This window comes from Grammomys surdaster, unplaced genomic scaffold, assembly GCF_004785775.1.
Source record: "Grammomys surdaster isolate TR1022 unplaced genomic scaffold, NIH_TR_1.0 62, whole genome shotgun sequence".
NCBI classification, from domain to species: Eukaryota; Metazoa; Chordata; class Mammalia; order Rodentia; family Muridae; genus Grammomys; species Grammomys surdaster.
Genome location: NW_021604564.1, coordinates 20,993,022 through 21,010,584, shown reverse-complemented (window position 1 = coordinate 21,010,584; position 17,563 = coordinate 20,993,022). Strand labels below are relative to the sequence as shown.

The 17,563-nt window shown below is 36.2% G+C and overlaps 1 protein-coding gene across 3 annotated transcripts in view; it reads right to left on the bottom strand.

Moving 5' to 3' along the window:
* The window catches only part of Kiaa1109 (KIAA1109 ortholog), a 189,899-nt gene that overhangs the window by 141,807 nt on the left and 30,529 nt on the right, over positions 1-17,563 (bottom strand). For all 3 annotated transcript variants that reach the window (XM_028763894.1, XM_028763886.1, XM_028763876.1), the window contains exons 12-15: positions 15,092-15,248; positions 14,676-14,754; positions 10,911-11,002; positions 9,437-9,554 (exon numbers count right to left, since the gene is read on the bottom strand). In XM_028763894.1, coding sequence (XP_028619727.1) covers positions 9,437-9,554; positions 10,911-11,002; positions 14,676-14,754; positions 15,092-15,248 — 446 coding nt within the window. The remainder of the gene's footprint in view (positions 1-9,436; positions 9,555-10,910; positions 11,003-14,675; positions 14,755-15,091; positions 15,249-17,563) is intronic.

Genomic DNA, 17,563 nt, shown 5'->3' with positions numbered 1-17,563 from the left:
TATTGTATATTCACCAATACCTTTGAGTAATAGCTCTATTCTTAAATTAAGGTGTCAAATTCATCTTTGTTCACTCATAGTACATAGAAATCCTGATGCTACATATACAAAATTAGGTATGTGTGTTTGACTTTGATATCAGACCATAAGTTCAAGCTTTGGCTTTATTTTATTAGCCACGTAATTTGTGTTATTTTCTCCTGTATAAAAGGACAATTTTCCTAACTTATTAGAAGAATTGAGATGATTTATGTGATATTTTAACAAATAAATGGCACCAAGTAAGCACTTCATAAATAGAATGTATTTATCATTGAGAATACTCTAAGGAAAATTACAGGTAAAACTTAAATATTAAATGTCATTTTATTTTTAAAGAGGATCTTTGAATTGAAAGATATAAGTTAGAATCATAACAGGAAGCAGGTGTAAATGTATTGATTTCATTGAAAAATGAGCTGCTGGGCTAGAGAGATGGCTCAGTGATTAAGAGCATGGACTGCTCTTCTAGAGGTCCTGAGTTCAATTCCCAGCATCACAATCATCTGTAATGGGATCTGATACCCTCTTCTGGTACGTCTGAAGTCAGCAGCAGTGTATGCATATACATAAAATAAATATATAAATATTTAAAAAATAAAATAAAAATGAGCTGCCATGTACATATAGCTACAATTCATACACATTAAAGAAACTTAATGAAATACAAATCTTAACTGTAATTGACTTCATTAATAGGATATAAATAAAATAAAAAGCATATGACTATTAACTATTAATAGAAAAGTGAAATTTTAGTATATTAAATTTACTTTAAATATATCTTTATTTCATTTAAAAAACACAGTGGATAGCCACCCTTATTAAATTTATGCTTACCTTTACACACACACACACAGAGAGAGAGAGAGAGAGAGGCGGTAAAGGAGGAGAGAGTGTATGTGTCTTATTTTCTAACAAATGAATTCATCGTTTTCTAGGCTAACTTCTTTTCTCCTTAATAAACTCTTCATAGCTCAGCATTCCTACTCAAACTACATACTTGTTTGAAACTAAGTCATCCCTCCCTAACAACAATTTCAATCTACCATGGGTTGAAACTATTTTTATTTGTATATGAACTAAACTATGAAGTTTTCCTGTCATTATATTTCAAATATTATGGATATTTTGGGGGGGGGGTTTCGAGACAGGGTTTCTCTGTATAGCCCTGGCTGTCCTGGAACTCACTCTGTAGACCAGGCTAGCCTCGAACTCTCAAACTCAGAAATCCGCCTTTCTGCCTCCTAAGTGCTGGGATTAAAGGCGTGTGCCACCACTGCCCGGCTATACTATGGATATTTTTATGAAATATCCATTTGTGATAAGTATTTTTAAGTAATCTGCAGATTACTGAAGAAGGGTATACAATCTATATTCATGAACCATACCATTTCATAGAAGGCATTAAGCATGTACAGATTTTCTATCTACTACAGAACAAATGACCTATGGATATCAATGACTCCTGCCATTCATAGGCTTTCTGACGAAGATAAACAACCATTATTAATGGCAAGTACTACAGGAAGCACAAGGTCTGAAGTTGAAATACTGATCTTCAATGTATCCTCTAATTCTGCCTCAATAATTCTGTTCTGCAAATTCCTAATTGTTAACTCAGAGAAAATAATATTGCTTTTTAGAGTCTTATTAAGACGATATAAATTAATAAGCTTTATAAATAACAAAATGTTATGTAAGTCATACCTAGTATATCAAACTCATTTTATAAAGACCATTTTTACCATTAATAATCTTCCCTTATTTTCTCTGAATAGCTTCAGATGGTAATGGTTTCTGATGTTCTCCCGCAGTGTAAACACCATAGTTCAAATCTAGCTCAACATAGATACTGTTTACCATTGTTTGGTATGTCTAGTGTGTCTGTCAATGTACTTGAGACTAATGATTGAAAAACAAGAAAAAATATATGATACCTCTATAAGTTCCCTGTGGACAGAAATCATATTTAATATTTGTTTTGAATTATTATGAAGCTTGGGATATCTAGTAGAAGCATTTATTTAAAATATACTTAAATTGGTTAAAAGATAGAGATGAAACTAGTATAAAACCAAAATCCAAATGGTCTAATATCTCAGGAAATCAATGTAGTTCGTAAATAAATTCATTTGTGAATATTTAACGCATTTTATGTAAGTTTTTCTTCAGTAGTAACTGAAATGGTGCAAATAGCTAACTTATACTTTAATAAATCTTAGATTTTAAAATCTTATTTAAAATTTTATGATATTATCAAGTAATTTCTCCCCATCAACTTCTATGATATCTTTACTGATAAATGTTAAAAATTAGCATGAAAAATATTTTTGCATACATAACAGACAGACACTACTAGGTTTCCACTACAAGAAACAATAACTTCAAAGTATTTACCAGAAATCTCTGTTCAATTAAGAAGCCAAATAAATCCAAGAAAGATGAAAATTAACTACTTAATCAAAAAGCTCTATGATACCACTGACCACCTACCACCACAGTGGTAGTAAGCCAAGGAAGACCGCTACAGCAAGCAAGTGATCCAATGAGAAGGTTGGAGTCACACAGCAGAAGCAACTCTACTCTACAGAAGCCAATGGTACAATTACAGTCTAACAAGTGATTGCCAAAAGCACTTGTGGCACTTTAATGACATTTTTTTCTTTAGACCAAAAGCCGCTCACATTTCCAGATGGATTTATTAAATACTGTGATTAGAAAATTGAAGTACTTTTTAATGACCTTATACAATTAAGTTCTTGTCTCTTGGGTAGCTGTCACATTTTATATTAATTGACATGTCCACACCCCCTTCCCCAGCTGAAAGAGTCTAAGCTTCAGTTTCCCACTTTGTTTACTCCTGGGTCTTTATATTTATGATAAAGTCCTACCCCACATCCAAAGAAATATTTCTCTGTGGAAGAATAATGGGCATTCCCTCATACAAGCTGGAGAACTTCTTTTCTATAGATTGTGCCAACAAAAAAAACAATTCAACCATCGTGACCAAGAATATTCACCCAAAACCAAATCACTATTAATATCCAAGAGGCAGATATTTAGGAGATTCAGTAAATATAAAAGATGCTCGAGAAGCTACTACCAGGCTGTCATGACTTTCAGAATTAATATAAAATGTGACAGCTACCCGAGAGACAAGAACTTAAATGGTACAAATACATTTTTTAAATGGATGAATTATAACAGGTAAAGCATAAAAATTAGAGTGACAGAAAAAAGTTTACATAAAAATCTGTTCTAATTAAAGAAATACATAATTGAGAATTTAAAAGTAATAATTTCTGAAATATCTAGTTTAAAGTAAAGAGCAACTTTAAAGTAAAAGTTTTTAAATCATGCAGAGTTTAGTTCCTCTCTTTTTAGTACTGCTCATATAAAAATGAAATGCCTGATAAAAGTAATATAAAGTATTAAGTATCTGAAAATAGAAAAAGTCTTTAAAAGATTTATATAGTAAAATGTAGTAAAGCAAATGTTATATTTCCATAGAGCAGCTGTTGATTCTAAAAAATCAGATATACTCTGTGGGACTAAACTTCTAGAGCCCGAATCAATAAAAGCTCCTATATTTGATGTAGTAATCCTTTTATTATTCGTAGACTCAGACTATATATTTTTATAGTCATGAAATTTGAATGTGCTAAAAAGTTTTCATTTTCTTTTTCAACTATGATGGCACTGACTTAATCCATAGTAACAGAAAAGACTAAACAGGAACTCTGAGCCTAAAATAACATACTTGATTACTTGAGTATACTGTCATAGATGACAATAATCAAAATAAAACAATCAAGCTGGAAGAAGGAGCAACTGATTAATCAATGCAATCTTTACATTTCACTAGCCTGATAAAATCAACAGCCTGAACTGAGTTCTTCCATTTGCTCTTAAGGTCAAAACTGGATTAATATTTTTATTGTCATTATTTGGAGTAAATAAAAACAGAAATTTTGTTTTAACACAGGCCCTTTAGACCTTCTGGTCTGCACCTCTGCAGGGACAGAGATCAGAATGCCCCTCTTCCCACTCCATAGTCTGCAGGTCTCTCAGGAGATCTGCTGCAACCAGGGACAGAGCTGAGAATCCAGCTCAAATAACTGCCCCAGCTGGGACCCCAACAGAGCCTTGTGGATGCAGGACCCCTCCCCTCTATCACCCTTTCTGTCTGGACCTCTGCTATGGGCAGATTGGTGTGCCCACTTCTCCCCTACATCCCACAGCCTGCCTGTCTCCCAGGAGAAGTGCCCTGACCGGGACACAAGAGGACTACTCTGACCAGGGACACAGGAAGACAACTCTGACCAGGGACACAGGAGGCCTCCTCTAACCAGGACATAAGATGCCCCCCAATCAGAGACAGTACTGCCTGCCTCCCAGAAGGACTGCTCTAACCCAGTCACAGAGCTTAATTTGCCTCCAAGGGGGCAGGCACCAGACAGAGACACCCAAGCCAGCTGACACCAGAGATAACCAGATGGTGAGAGGCAAACACAAGAACATAAATAATAGAAGCCAATATATTCTGGCACCATCAGAACCCAGTTCTCCCACCAAAGCAAGCCCTGGATACCCCAACACACCTAAAAAACATGATGCTGAAATAAAAATCTCATCTCATAAAGAATAGAGACCTTTAAGGAGGATATAAATAACTCATTTTAAGAAATGCAGGAATACACAGGCAAACAGGTAGAAGCCCTTAAAGAGGGAACAAATAAATCCCTTAAAGAAATACAGAAAAACACAATTAAACAGATGAAGGAATGAACAAAGTGGTCCAAGACCTAAAACTGGAAGGAGAAACAATAAAGAAATCACAAATGGAGGCAACCATGGAGATAGAAAACCTAAGAGAAAAATCAGGAGCTACAGATACAAGCATCACCAACAGAATACAAGACATAGAAGAGAGAATCTCAGGCATAAAAGATACCATAGAAGATATTGACAAAAAAGTCAAAGAAAATGCAAAAAAATAAAAAATTCCTAACCCAAAACATCCAGAAAATTCAGGACACAATGAAAAGACCAAACCTATGAATAAAAGGAATAGAAGAGAGGGAAGATTCACAGCTCAAAGGGCCAGAAAACATCTTCAACAAAATTATAGAAGAAAGCTTCCCAACCTAAAGAAAAAGATGGCCATAAACATACAATAAGCTTACAGGACATGAAATAGACTGGGCAGGAAAAGAAAATCCTCCTGTCACATAATAATCAAAACACTAAATGCACAGAACAAAGAAAAAATATTAAAAGCAGTAAGGGAAAAGGCCAAGTAACAATATAAAGACAGACCTATCAGAATTATACCAGACTTCTCATTAGAGACTATTAAAGCTAGAAGATCCTGGACAGATGTCATGCAGACCCAAGAGAACACAAATGCTAGCCCAGGCTACTATACTCAGCAAAACTCTCAATCACCATAGATGGAGAAACCAAGATATTCCATGACAAAACCAAATTTAAACAATATCTATCAATCTAGCCCTACAGATGATTCTAGAAGAAAAGCTCCAACACAAAAAGGATATCTATACTAAAGAAAACACAAAAAATGAATCATCTCACAACAAACACAAAAGAAGGGAATCACACGCACATAACACCACTTCCAACAACAAAAATAACAGAAACCAACAATCACAGGTCTTTAATATCTCTCAACATCAATGGACTCAATTTTCCAATAAAAAAGACTTAGACTACCAGACTGGATACTCAAGCAGGATCCAACATTTTGCTGCAGACAAGAAATATACCACAGTGACAAAGACAGACACTATCTCAGAGTAAAAAGCTGGAGGAAAAAAAAGGTTTCTAAGCAAATAGTCCCAAGAAACAAGCTAGAGTAGACATTCTAACATCTAATAAAATAGTCTTTCAATCAAAAATTATCAAAAGAGATGGGGGAAGGATACTTCATACTCATATTAGGAAAAAATCCACCAAGATGAAATCTCAATTCTGAACATCTATGCCCCAAATGCATGGGCACCCACATTCATAAAAGAAACTTTACTAAAGCTCAAAAACATACATTGAACCCCATACAATAGTAGTGGGGATCTCAACATCCCACTCTCACCAATAGACATGTCATTGAAACAGAAGCTAAGCAGAGACACAGTGAAACTAATAAAAGCCATGAAATAAATGGATTTAACAAAATATACCTTCTCAGCACCTCATGGTAGAATCTCATGGCATCCTCTCCAAAATTGACCATATAATCGGTCAGAAAACGAGGCTCAACAGATACAAGATTAAAAGAATCCCAAGCATCCTATCAGATCACCATAGACTAAGGCTAGATTTCAGTAACATCAAAAAACACAAAAAGCCCACTACTCATGGAAGCTGAAGAACTCTCTACTCAATGATAACTTGGTCAAGGAAATAAAAAAGAAATTAAAAACTTTCTAGAACTCAATGAATATAAAGACACAGCATACCCAAACTTATGGGATACAACAAAAGCAGTGCTAAGAGGAACATTTATAGCACTAAGTGCCCTAATAAAGAAACTGGAGAGATCCTACACTAGCAAATTAACAACACTCATGAAAGCTCTAGAACAAAAAGAAGCAAACATGCACAAGAGGTTTAGATGGCAGGAATTAATAAAACTCAAGAGTAGAAATCAACCAATTAGAAACAAAGAGAATGATACAAAGAATCAACAAAACCAAAAGCTGGTTCTTTGAGAAAATCAACAGGATAAACCCTTAGCCAAACTAAATAAAGGACACAGAAACAGACACAGTATCCAGATTTAAAGAAAAAAAAATCAGAAATGAAAAGAGAGTCAGAAAACAGAAACTAAGTAAATTAAAAAAATCATCACATCTTACTACAAGTGCATGGTATGTACTCACTGGTAAGTGAATATTAGTCAAGAAGTTCAGAATACTCATGATACAACTCACATACTATATATAAGAAGGAAGGCCCAAGTATGGATACCTCAAATCCACTTAGAAGGGGAACAAAATAATCATGGAGGCAGAGGGAGGGAGGAACCAGGATGAGAGAGGGGTGGGCAGATTGGGAAGGGGGAAGGAAGGCCATCAGGTACGGAGAAAGGAGGGATGCCCAGAGGGTTAGGAGAATGAATTGAAATATGTAGTAGTTGGGGGTAGGAGGCAGCTGGAACCTCTAGAAAGTTCCAGAGATGTGGGATATGAGAGGCCATCAGGACTCAATGGGAATAACATTAGGCCAAATGACTAACAGTGGAGAGATGGAACTAGAAGAGATTATCACCAGTAGATAGACATGGCCACCAGTTGAGGTAGGGGGCCACCTACCGATCTTCAAAACTGTTTTGAATTGTTTCTGTCTAAAGAAATTGCAGGAACAAAAATGGAGCAGAGACTGAAAGTAAGGTCACCCAATGACAGGCCCAACTTGGGATCCATCCCATGTATACACACCAAATCCTGACACTATTACTGAGGCCATGTTGTGTGTGCAGACAGGAGCCTGGCATGGCTGTCCTCTGAGAGAATCTACCAGCATCTGACAAAGACAAATATAGATACTCACAGCCAACCATTAGATTGAGGTCAGCAACCCCTATGGAACAGAGGAAGGACTGAAGGAGCTGAAAGGGATCACAACCCCATAGGAAGAACAGCAGTGTCAACTAACCCAGAGCCTTGAGAGCTCCCAGAGACTAAGCCAAAAGCCAAAGAGCATACATGGGCTAGTTTGTGGTCCTCAGCACATGTGTAGCAGAGGACTATGGCCTCAGTGGGAGAGGATGTGCTTCATCCTGTGGAAACTTGATGCCCCAGGGAAGAGGGATGCTGAAGGGATGAAGTGGGAGTGGGTGGTGGAGCACCCTCTCAGAGGTGGGGGAAGGGGGAGAATGTATTAAAAGAATGGATTAAAAAAATGGTACATTAATGCAACGGAGTATTACTCAGATGTTAAAAAAAAATGGCATCATGAAATTTGCAGGTAAATGGATAAAACTCGAAAAAACCATCCTGAGTGAAAACAAGCATGGTCGATGCTCACTTGTAAGTGGATATCAACTGTAAAGTAAGAATAACCATGCTACAGTTCACGGACCCACAGAGGCTAATTAAGAAGGGCTTGGGATGGGGGGGGGGGGTGGGGGGAGGGGAGGATGTAATAATCTTCCTAAGAAGGGGAAATAGAATCAATTTTGTGGGTACACTGGGGGTGAGCAACAATGGGAACAGGAAGGATGAGGTGGGGAGACTGAGGAAGAGAATATTGGGAGAGAACTGGGGACATTTCAGAAGTCAGTTAAAAACGGAATGCAATGGAAAACTTCACAGAATCTACACTAGCAAAGATTCCTAGTAATGGGGGGACATGGAGCCTCTGGCCATCCTCTCTAACCAAGTAAGCCCTCAAGTGGAGAGATTGGGACACCATCCTGGCCACAAAAATCTCCAACCTACAGTTTGCTGTCCCTGCAGGATGTGCTGGGACCAGAGTCTAGTATAATTGTCATCAGAGACCAGAGAGACTTCATTCAGCAACAGATGGGAGCAGATGCAGAGTCCCACAGCCAAACATAGGCAGAGCTCAAGGAGTCCTGAGACAGTGAAGAAAGACTGGAGGAGCCAGAAGATCAAGGACACCACAAGAACAAGGCCCACAGAATCAACGGACTGGGACTCAAATGGGCTCACAGAAATCAGGAAGCCAGTATGGTCTGACCTAGGTTCTCTTCATATATGTTCTTTTTTTCTTTTTCTTTTTCTTTTTGTTTTTTTGTTTGTTTGTTTGTTTGTTTTTTGGCTTTTTCGAGACAGGGTTTCAGGGTTTCTCTGTGTAGCCCTGGCTGTCCTGGAACTCACTCTGTAGACCAGGCTGGCCTCAAACTCAGAAATCTGCCTGCCTCTGCCTCCCAAGTGCTGAGATTAAAGGCGTGCGCCACCACCGCCCGGCATATGTTCTGTTTCTGTTTTTATTAGTTTTGTGGGATTCTTAACAGTGTGAGCAGGGGATGCCTCTGACTCTTCTGCCTGCTTTTGGAAGTCGTTTTCTCTTACTGGGTAACCTCATCCTCAATGTTAGAATATGTCCCTGGTCTTATGGTAGGTTTTTATGCTATATGTGGTTGATGTCCCTGAGGAAAGGTGAAAGGGTGGGCATGGATCCAGGGGAACGGAGAGGTAGAGGGATAGACTGGGAGGAGGGAAGGAGGGGAAACTGCAGTTTGGAATATAATATATAAGAGAATAATAAATGAAAAAATTATAGAAAATAATGGAAAACACACATCATATCATATCAGCACATTCCTATATTAAATGTAAAAGTAAAACCTACAGAATATAAATAAGCTCACCAAAATAAATTACTATCTATATTTACAAGAAATTACCTGTAAAGAAGTTCTTCTGTGCAAAGATGAAGTGGTATGTGGCTTTATAAACTTCCAATTCACACTGCCATGTCTGTGGCATGTTCCAAATTCTGGGGTAGCTGGCATTGATATGGAACTGCAAAACAAATGTTAGAGCTTACAATGTGACAACGCTAACAGCATTGGAAATGAAGTCACACACTCTAGTGAGTAATTAAAACTGATCTTCCCACTGAGATGAACAGAAGTTGTTTTTGAGACGTTTAAAACTGCTGCAAAAGGTCAGTGTCTCCAATCAATACTCAGATCTTTGAAGTATTAAGCTTTGATGTGGTCAAAATTCTCTGAGAGCAAAGAAACATTCTCTATTTTCAGCAACACACACCAGCTAATGCAGCAGGTAACAAACAGTCTGTCACTAATTCTTCCTTTGGTAAAGGAAGGAAGGTGGAATACCATGCATGCTATCATATAACCTGACCTGGGCATTTCTGCAAAGGAAAAACCTGCCTGCCTAGGAATAGCACTGTTGTACACGGCCCCATTTAGCAGCAATAGCTTGAGAATTTGAACAAGTGCCAAACTGTAAGCAATGTTGAATTTGATACTTTTAATACTATACTTTTACATAATAATAATTTTTCTATAGTAATTTTGTATTATTCATATAATGACTATGTGTTTTTATACTTATACTCCAAGAAATAAGTTGGTTTTTATTTCAACTAGAATGGCATCGACTTAACCCACACCAACACAAAAAGACTGCACAGAGACTCTGAGGCTGAAACAACAAACCTGAATATCTGTGCATGCTGTCGTAGATGGTTATAATCTATACCTTTGTGTGTGTGTATGGGAGGAAGGGGGTCTTACTAATTGTGAAATTTTCATCTTAATTACACATATAAGATGTTGGCTTAAAACAAGTAATTAAGAACCTTATGACATCATCTTATATGAATGACTCTTCTGTGAATACCAACCATTGTACGGAGTATGTTTTTGCTGTTGTTAACGGCCCCTTTTTTAAAGCAATAGATTAATTAGCACCTAAATCTGAAATTTAAACCATGGGCACTTCTAAACATCCAGGGTACCACCAAGATTTTTTTCCTTAAAATTTAGTCACCAACTTAGGACAAAGGATAAAATTAATTAAGCCCTGAGAAAAGTCCAGTAGGGCCAGACCTTGTAATCAAAATTACTTTACTTACAATTTAGGAAAAATACATGAAATTTAAAAATTACACCCTAACAAGTTTTGGGATCTTCTAGCATTTCCTACGTATTAGAAGAAGAACAGTAAAGGAATGCCAAAGGCAGTACACAGTACACAGAGTCTACCTCTCTTCCCAAGTTTGGTATAACCAGAGAACCTACTTGGCAGTTCTTAAGTAAGAATGCAGATCCTTTTTTGAAATTTTACATTAGAAAATTAAAACTAAATCTATACCTACTAAACAAATGGATATCATATATTTAGACTTACTGCTAACATTTCTGCTTCTAAAAGGGTCCGATATTGCATACTGGTCGTAGCATCAACATGTAATAGTTGTCCTTTAATTGCAGGGGTGTAACCTAATAAATAAAAACATAAAATGTCAGAACCAGAATAACAAGTTATACAATTAAAATTTTTGGAGTAGAACAAACTCCTACTACCACTTAAAAAATGAAATCCTTGAAAAACAGCTTAAGTATATTTCAGTGACAGGGAGCTTGCTAATATAACAAGGGATCCTTCTCAGATAAAACAACTCTGAGTAAACACCGCCACATTGTATCTATCCTGGTTTGCTTTTGAGAGCAAACCCATAGTGGTCTCTCAGTATCCATATACGATGGTGTTAAGATCCCACACTTAAACTAAAATCTACAGATGTTCAAGACCTTATGTGAAATGTCAGAGTATTCCACTGTTACATATATCCCCTACATATGCCAAATTATCTCACATTACTTATATAACTAATATTTTAATACAATATAAACACTATGTAATAACCATAGAACAGTATTGTTTAGGGGATTACAAGGTAAAACGACATAGTACATATGCAACTTTTCTTAAATATTTTCATATCACAACTGCTTGAGTCAATGGATGCAAAGCCTAGGAATGTAAGAACTGGCTATACATAGTCACTGTCTAGGCAAAACTTTCCAACTATTACCACAAGTCCCATACTTACTCTTTATCCACTGACTCAAGTATATATTCTTTATCATTTTTTCAACTACTTCCTGTATAATGACAGTTGCCAAAAATTATCTAATTGTTTCTGTAATGACACTCTCACATCAATACCATTCTTGGCACATTCAGAAGTTTAAAGTGTCATTTCCTTTTTTAACTGGATTCCTTTTTGTAGAACACTAGCTATATGTTATTATTCTAGAGCTAGTCTGGCATGTACCCTGCTCTAGGCTTTCTTTCTCATCCCAAACATCTGAATTTGAAAAATATTTCAGGCTTCTATGTGTTTGGAATCGCAGCTCCACAAAATTATCTTAAATCCATCAAATCTTTTTAATAACTTTTATTACGTTTTATTCAGTTACGTAGATGTCTGTGTGAAGGTCAGAGGATAAACTACAAGAGTTAGTTCTTTCTACTATATGAGTATCTGAGATACTGATTCCTCAGTCCTCAGGTGGCCCCCTTATCTCAGTGTGCATTTACTGCCCTGGTCTTATGACAACTTGAAACAAGCTAGAGTTATCTGAAAGTAGGGAATCCCAATTGAGAAAATGCTTCCCTAAGATCCAGTTGTAAAACATTTTCCTAATTAGTGATTGCTGGAGAAAGGTCCAGCCCATTTACCATCCTGGGCTGGTGGTCCTGGATCCTATAAGAAAGCAGACTGAGCAAGCCATGGGGAGAGAACCAGGAAACAGCATCCTTCCATGGCCTCTGCATCAGCTTCTGCCTCCAGGTTCCTGTCCTGACTTCCTCTGATGATGATCAGTAATATGGAAGTGTAAACCAAATCCTTTCCTCCCCAACTTGCTTTCTGGCCATCATATTTCATCACAGCAACAAAATCTTAACTAAGACAATTATCGACTTCAAGATTTTATTTTAGGAATATTTTGCCTCCCTGTATGTATGCATACATACATATGCACACAAGGAGGTGTGCATGGTACCTCAGAGGCCAGGAAAGTATGTTATAGATCATTGTAGACACCAAGAAGTGCTAGAAACTAAAACAGGTCCTTTTAGGGGCAGAAAGTGCATTATCAATTTTAGAGGCAAAAGCACTCCCATATTTGAACCATTATTAATTCTGAACAACCTCCAACTTCCATTCTCTCCTCTGACAGACTATAATTAAAGCATTCCTAACAGACTTTTCTTACCAAATACCTCCTTTGAATTAGGCATTGTTGAAGAATGTCAGCTATCCCCTTCATGGCCTCACATGACATAGATTAATTAAAGTGAGGGTGGATATTATTCCATCATTCTTAGTCACAGTTTCAATGGACTATCTAACCAGAGAAGCCCAAATGCCATAGCTTTTATGTAAAAATAAGAAACAAGTCAACCTCTCTATTTTCTCTCTCCATATAGTAGCACCAATACAGGTGACAGAGACAAGATAGAGGAGCTAAATAAAATAGGAATAAATAAAAGTATTGACAGTTATCCACCATATTATTAATACTTAATCATCTTAAAATGAGAGTATATTGCTATTCTCTTTACTCTCAAGAAAGTGACTAAGTATACCACAATTTCATTTTAATTCTCCTCAGTCACAAATATACTAAAATAGAAATTAAAGAAAAGCAAAATTTAACAAAAATAGTTTGTCCATGTTCCTGATTAAGTGGCCAAATTGCAAACATGCAATGAACTATATAAGCTGAGATGAAACTATACCTGTAAGAAAATTGTTTGATATTTTAAATATGAATTTTTCTCTAAGTTATATTGTTCTAAGTACCCACCTTACTCTATGAAAAAAAAATCTATTAACAGTATATATTAAAATATTTAAGCCTGTTAGTCATCCAATTACTGCTCAAATCTCAGGAGCTGAGTTCAATATGAGCTGCACAGTGTCTATTCTTACAGGACCAGAGTCTAACTAGCAAATATTAAGCAAATTATGTACAGTCCTACAAGAGATAAACACAATATAATAAAAATACAGAATTAAAACACCTAACAAGTAGAAAATTGTTGTCTAGATATCAAAAAATCATACAATAGCTTAAATCACAAGTACATAAAAATTTAAAACTATGCCTGATCTGCTCATGAATACTTCCAAAAATGTATAAATAGGACCATCACATGATCCAGCAACTCCATTACAGGGTCTATCTCCAAAGACAATGAAATAAGAATGCTGAAGAGCTACCTGAGTGCCCACATTCACTGCAACACCGCTCATGGAAGGCAAGACATGGAAACAAGCTAAGTATGATATCCATCAACTGATGAATGGACAAGAAATATGGCACAAATATGAAATGGAAAACTAGCCGTAAAAAAAAAAAAATGAAATCCTATCATCTGTGACAAAATGGCTCAAAATGAAAGTCATTATGTTAGTGAAATAAGAAAACACAAAAATGATGTGATCTTACCAATGATCTCATTAAAGCATGCAACCCAAGATAAAAACAAAAACAAACAACAACAAAAACTGATCTCACAGAAGTTAAGAGCAGAATGGCAGTTATCCAAGGCTGGGGCAAATAAGGAGAAAGAAGGGTGGGAGTGAGTGAACAAGGACTACTAAGCTACAGACAGAAGTGAGGCTGACCCACATATGGGTGGTATCCTCTCGAAAGCTCAAGGAAAGCCTCTCAGCATGGTGGCACCAAGCTGTAATCACAGCACTTGGGAGTCGGAGACAAGAGTATCTCAAACTGGGGACAAGCCTAAGTTACACAGCAAGTCTTTGGTCAGCATGGGCTACATAGTGAGACACTGTCTCAATAAGTGCAAAGCTAAACAAACTTTTAAATTAATTTTACCATGCAGAAGTTACAATTGTAGAAACAGACATATTTACTTTGATTTGAACATTCTAAGTCTATATATACATGGGTTTAAGTATCACATGGTATTCCATAAATAGGTTTCTATGTATCAGTAAAAAACTAAACTATATTTAAATTAAGAGACAAAAAAAAATGAAAGATTACTAATCCTAATCTGGAAGGACTAACAAACTAAAATAACATATTAATTATGTCACTAATAATTTCAGACAAAATAGTGATAGCTTACCAGTTTCTTCAACTGTCATTGGAATATTAATTTCTAAATATGAGCCAGCCCCTACATTTACATGCACAGCATTTGTTTCCTACCAAAAGAACAAGAATAACTTACATGAGATTTATTGTATTTATATTCCTATCATTTTACTTTTAAATTATCAAAGAAATATAATTACTATTAATATGAACTACCAAAAATCTATAAAAATTATACTCCATTGTTATTACTATTAATCATTATTAATTTCTTTCTATTATTTAGCACTTAATAAAGTATTATGAAAGTAAAATGCACAAAATTATTTAAGGCAATATAGGGAGCTCACAGAAATGAAGCTAAGCATAGAATTATGACCCAGAAAAATACCCTGAGAAGTAATTCTCAAATTTTAATACTATTCTCTACAATCTTATAATGAATACCCTGTTTTTGGTAAAAAGCAAGTCAATGGTAGCATCTGCAATGATATTCATTCGTAGTTCAAATGCAAGGATTTGTCTTGGTCTTCCAGGCTGTGCCATCTCAGAAACTTTCAGAACTTGATAATCAGGTGGAAAGAAAAACTTCCATAAACAATCTCTGTATGAAAAGGAAAAAGAGAAGCCGTGTGTCAGTCAAATACAATCGTCTTTGGTACGGGTCTGAGGTCATCTTTTCACCTTACACTACCATTGCTATCTCATTTGACAAACTACTTTGCCACGTCTTATACTTCTGGGTATAAATAAGCTTTGAACATCTAACGTTATATTACCGAGTGAGACATGACCAGAGTCCATGTAAATGTACGTGAGTTGTAATAAATGCTGTAAGCAAATCAGTTGTGCAAACTATCAAGAAAGAACTGAAAGAGTATAACGTAGTTCATCATTCTTCCCTGAGCAAGTGATTGAACCTTTCTGAGGAAACCTCATCTGCTCCCTCGTCTTTATAAGATAAGAATAACTTATATCATGGAGTGGTACTGAGGATTAAATTAAAGTATGCACACATGGAAGAATTTTTGTATTATTTTCATAATCACTCAAAAAAAATAACCTTTGTTTTTATTGTACACGTACAAGTATTTTGCCTGCACATATATCTGTGCACCACAGCATGCAATATGTGTGAAGGACAAAAGAGGTTGTCAGATCCCCTGGGACCAGAGGTACAGACAGCAGTAAGCCACCATGATGGCTCACTCATCAAACTGAGGTCCTCTGCAAAGCCAATCAGTTCTCTTAACCACCAAACCATCACTCCAACTCCCTGCAATCACTTTTAATCAACATTTAATCATGTAAGGACAAAGAACAATATGTTCTAAAAAGTAAACAAGTATTTAGATGCTGACCCGTAGTGTATGTCTCCCTGTATCATTTGACAAAGATGAAAAAAGCTAAGAAATGTGCAATACCGTCCCCACATCACACTGTCCACACAAATAAAGACACAAACACTATTCACATGAACAAAGTGCACTGACAAATAAGCTTTGTGGTTTAATGAACATGAATGGCTCTGAGCCTAAATAAAAAATACTCAGGGATTCTCTCTCAAAGAAAAACCTGCTAGAGGAGGTTGTGAAAGTGAAGTTCTATGGCACATTCTCATTTAGAATATCATTTCTCTAAATAATACAAAGATTGGTCCGTCTCTAAAGTGAATTTATATGCCAAGAATGGTGGCGCAGACCTTTCATCCCAGCTCTCAGGAGAAGAGATAGGTGGATCTTAATAAGTTCGAGGCCACCCTGGTCTACACGGTGAGGTGTTGGACAGCTAGGGCTATGTAGAAAGATCTTGTCTCAAAAAACAAAAACTGGGGCTGGAGAGATGGCTCAGACGTTAGGAGCACTGTCTGCGCTTCCAGAGGTCCTGAGTTCAATTCCCAGTAACCACATGGTGGCTCATAACTATATATAGGAAGATCTGGCGCCCTCTTCTGGTCTGCGGGCATACAAGCAGACAGAATACTGTATACATAATAAATATCTTTTTTAAAAAACTGTATTATAAAAATTGTAGCTTGTACTTTTGAGTAAATACGTGCTAATATTTTTAAGTATAGCAAGATTAAATATGATTTAAGAATCATGCATTATTTGACTAATAAAAATACAAAAACATTTCATTTTTAATAGAATTGGTCAACAGATTTTAAAAAAAGACGACGACTTAGGTTCTCTTAAGATTTCTGAATACAGTCCAAATAGATTTAGCTCATTACTTAATAGAAGCTTCTCATTTTCAACTGATGACACAGCAGCCACATCATTAAGCCTAAAAAAATTACTATAAAAAGAAAAGTAGAATCTAACAACATGAAGAGTATTACTGAATTACTAAGTTCCCTTGATGTTCAAGTTTATTAAGTAATACAATAGAACTTAGTGATCATAATAGCATATTATTTCAAATGTTTTAAAAAATTTTGTTTCATTTTTGAACAACTGTTTAACACTGATGTATTGAGGCATATTACTTCAATATACCTAAAATACTAACATTAAAAGAAAATAATGAGAATATTTATGGGGTCCTGGTTTCATTTATAAAGCCATCTTTTAAAAAGTAAGAACAAAGACCATATTACTTGATTCCAAAAATAGAAGGTAGGAAGTTCTTTTAAAACTAAAAAAGTATAAAAAGAACCAATGTATCTGTATTGGTTCGAATAAGATTGGCCTGGGGAACAACACTATTAGGACTGTGGCCTTGTTGGGAGAAGTGTATCACTGTGGGGGTGGGCTTTGAAGAGCTTCCTCCTAGCTGCTTGAGGATGCCAGTCTTCTCCTGTTTGCCTTCGGAACAAGATGTAGAACTCTCAGCTCCTTCTCCAGCACTATGCCTGCCCAGACACTGTATGCTTCCTACTATGATGATTATGGACTGAACCTCAGAACCAGTAAA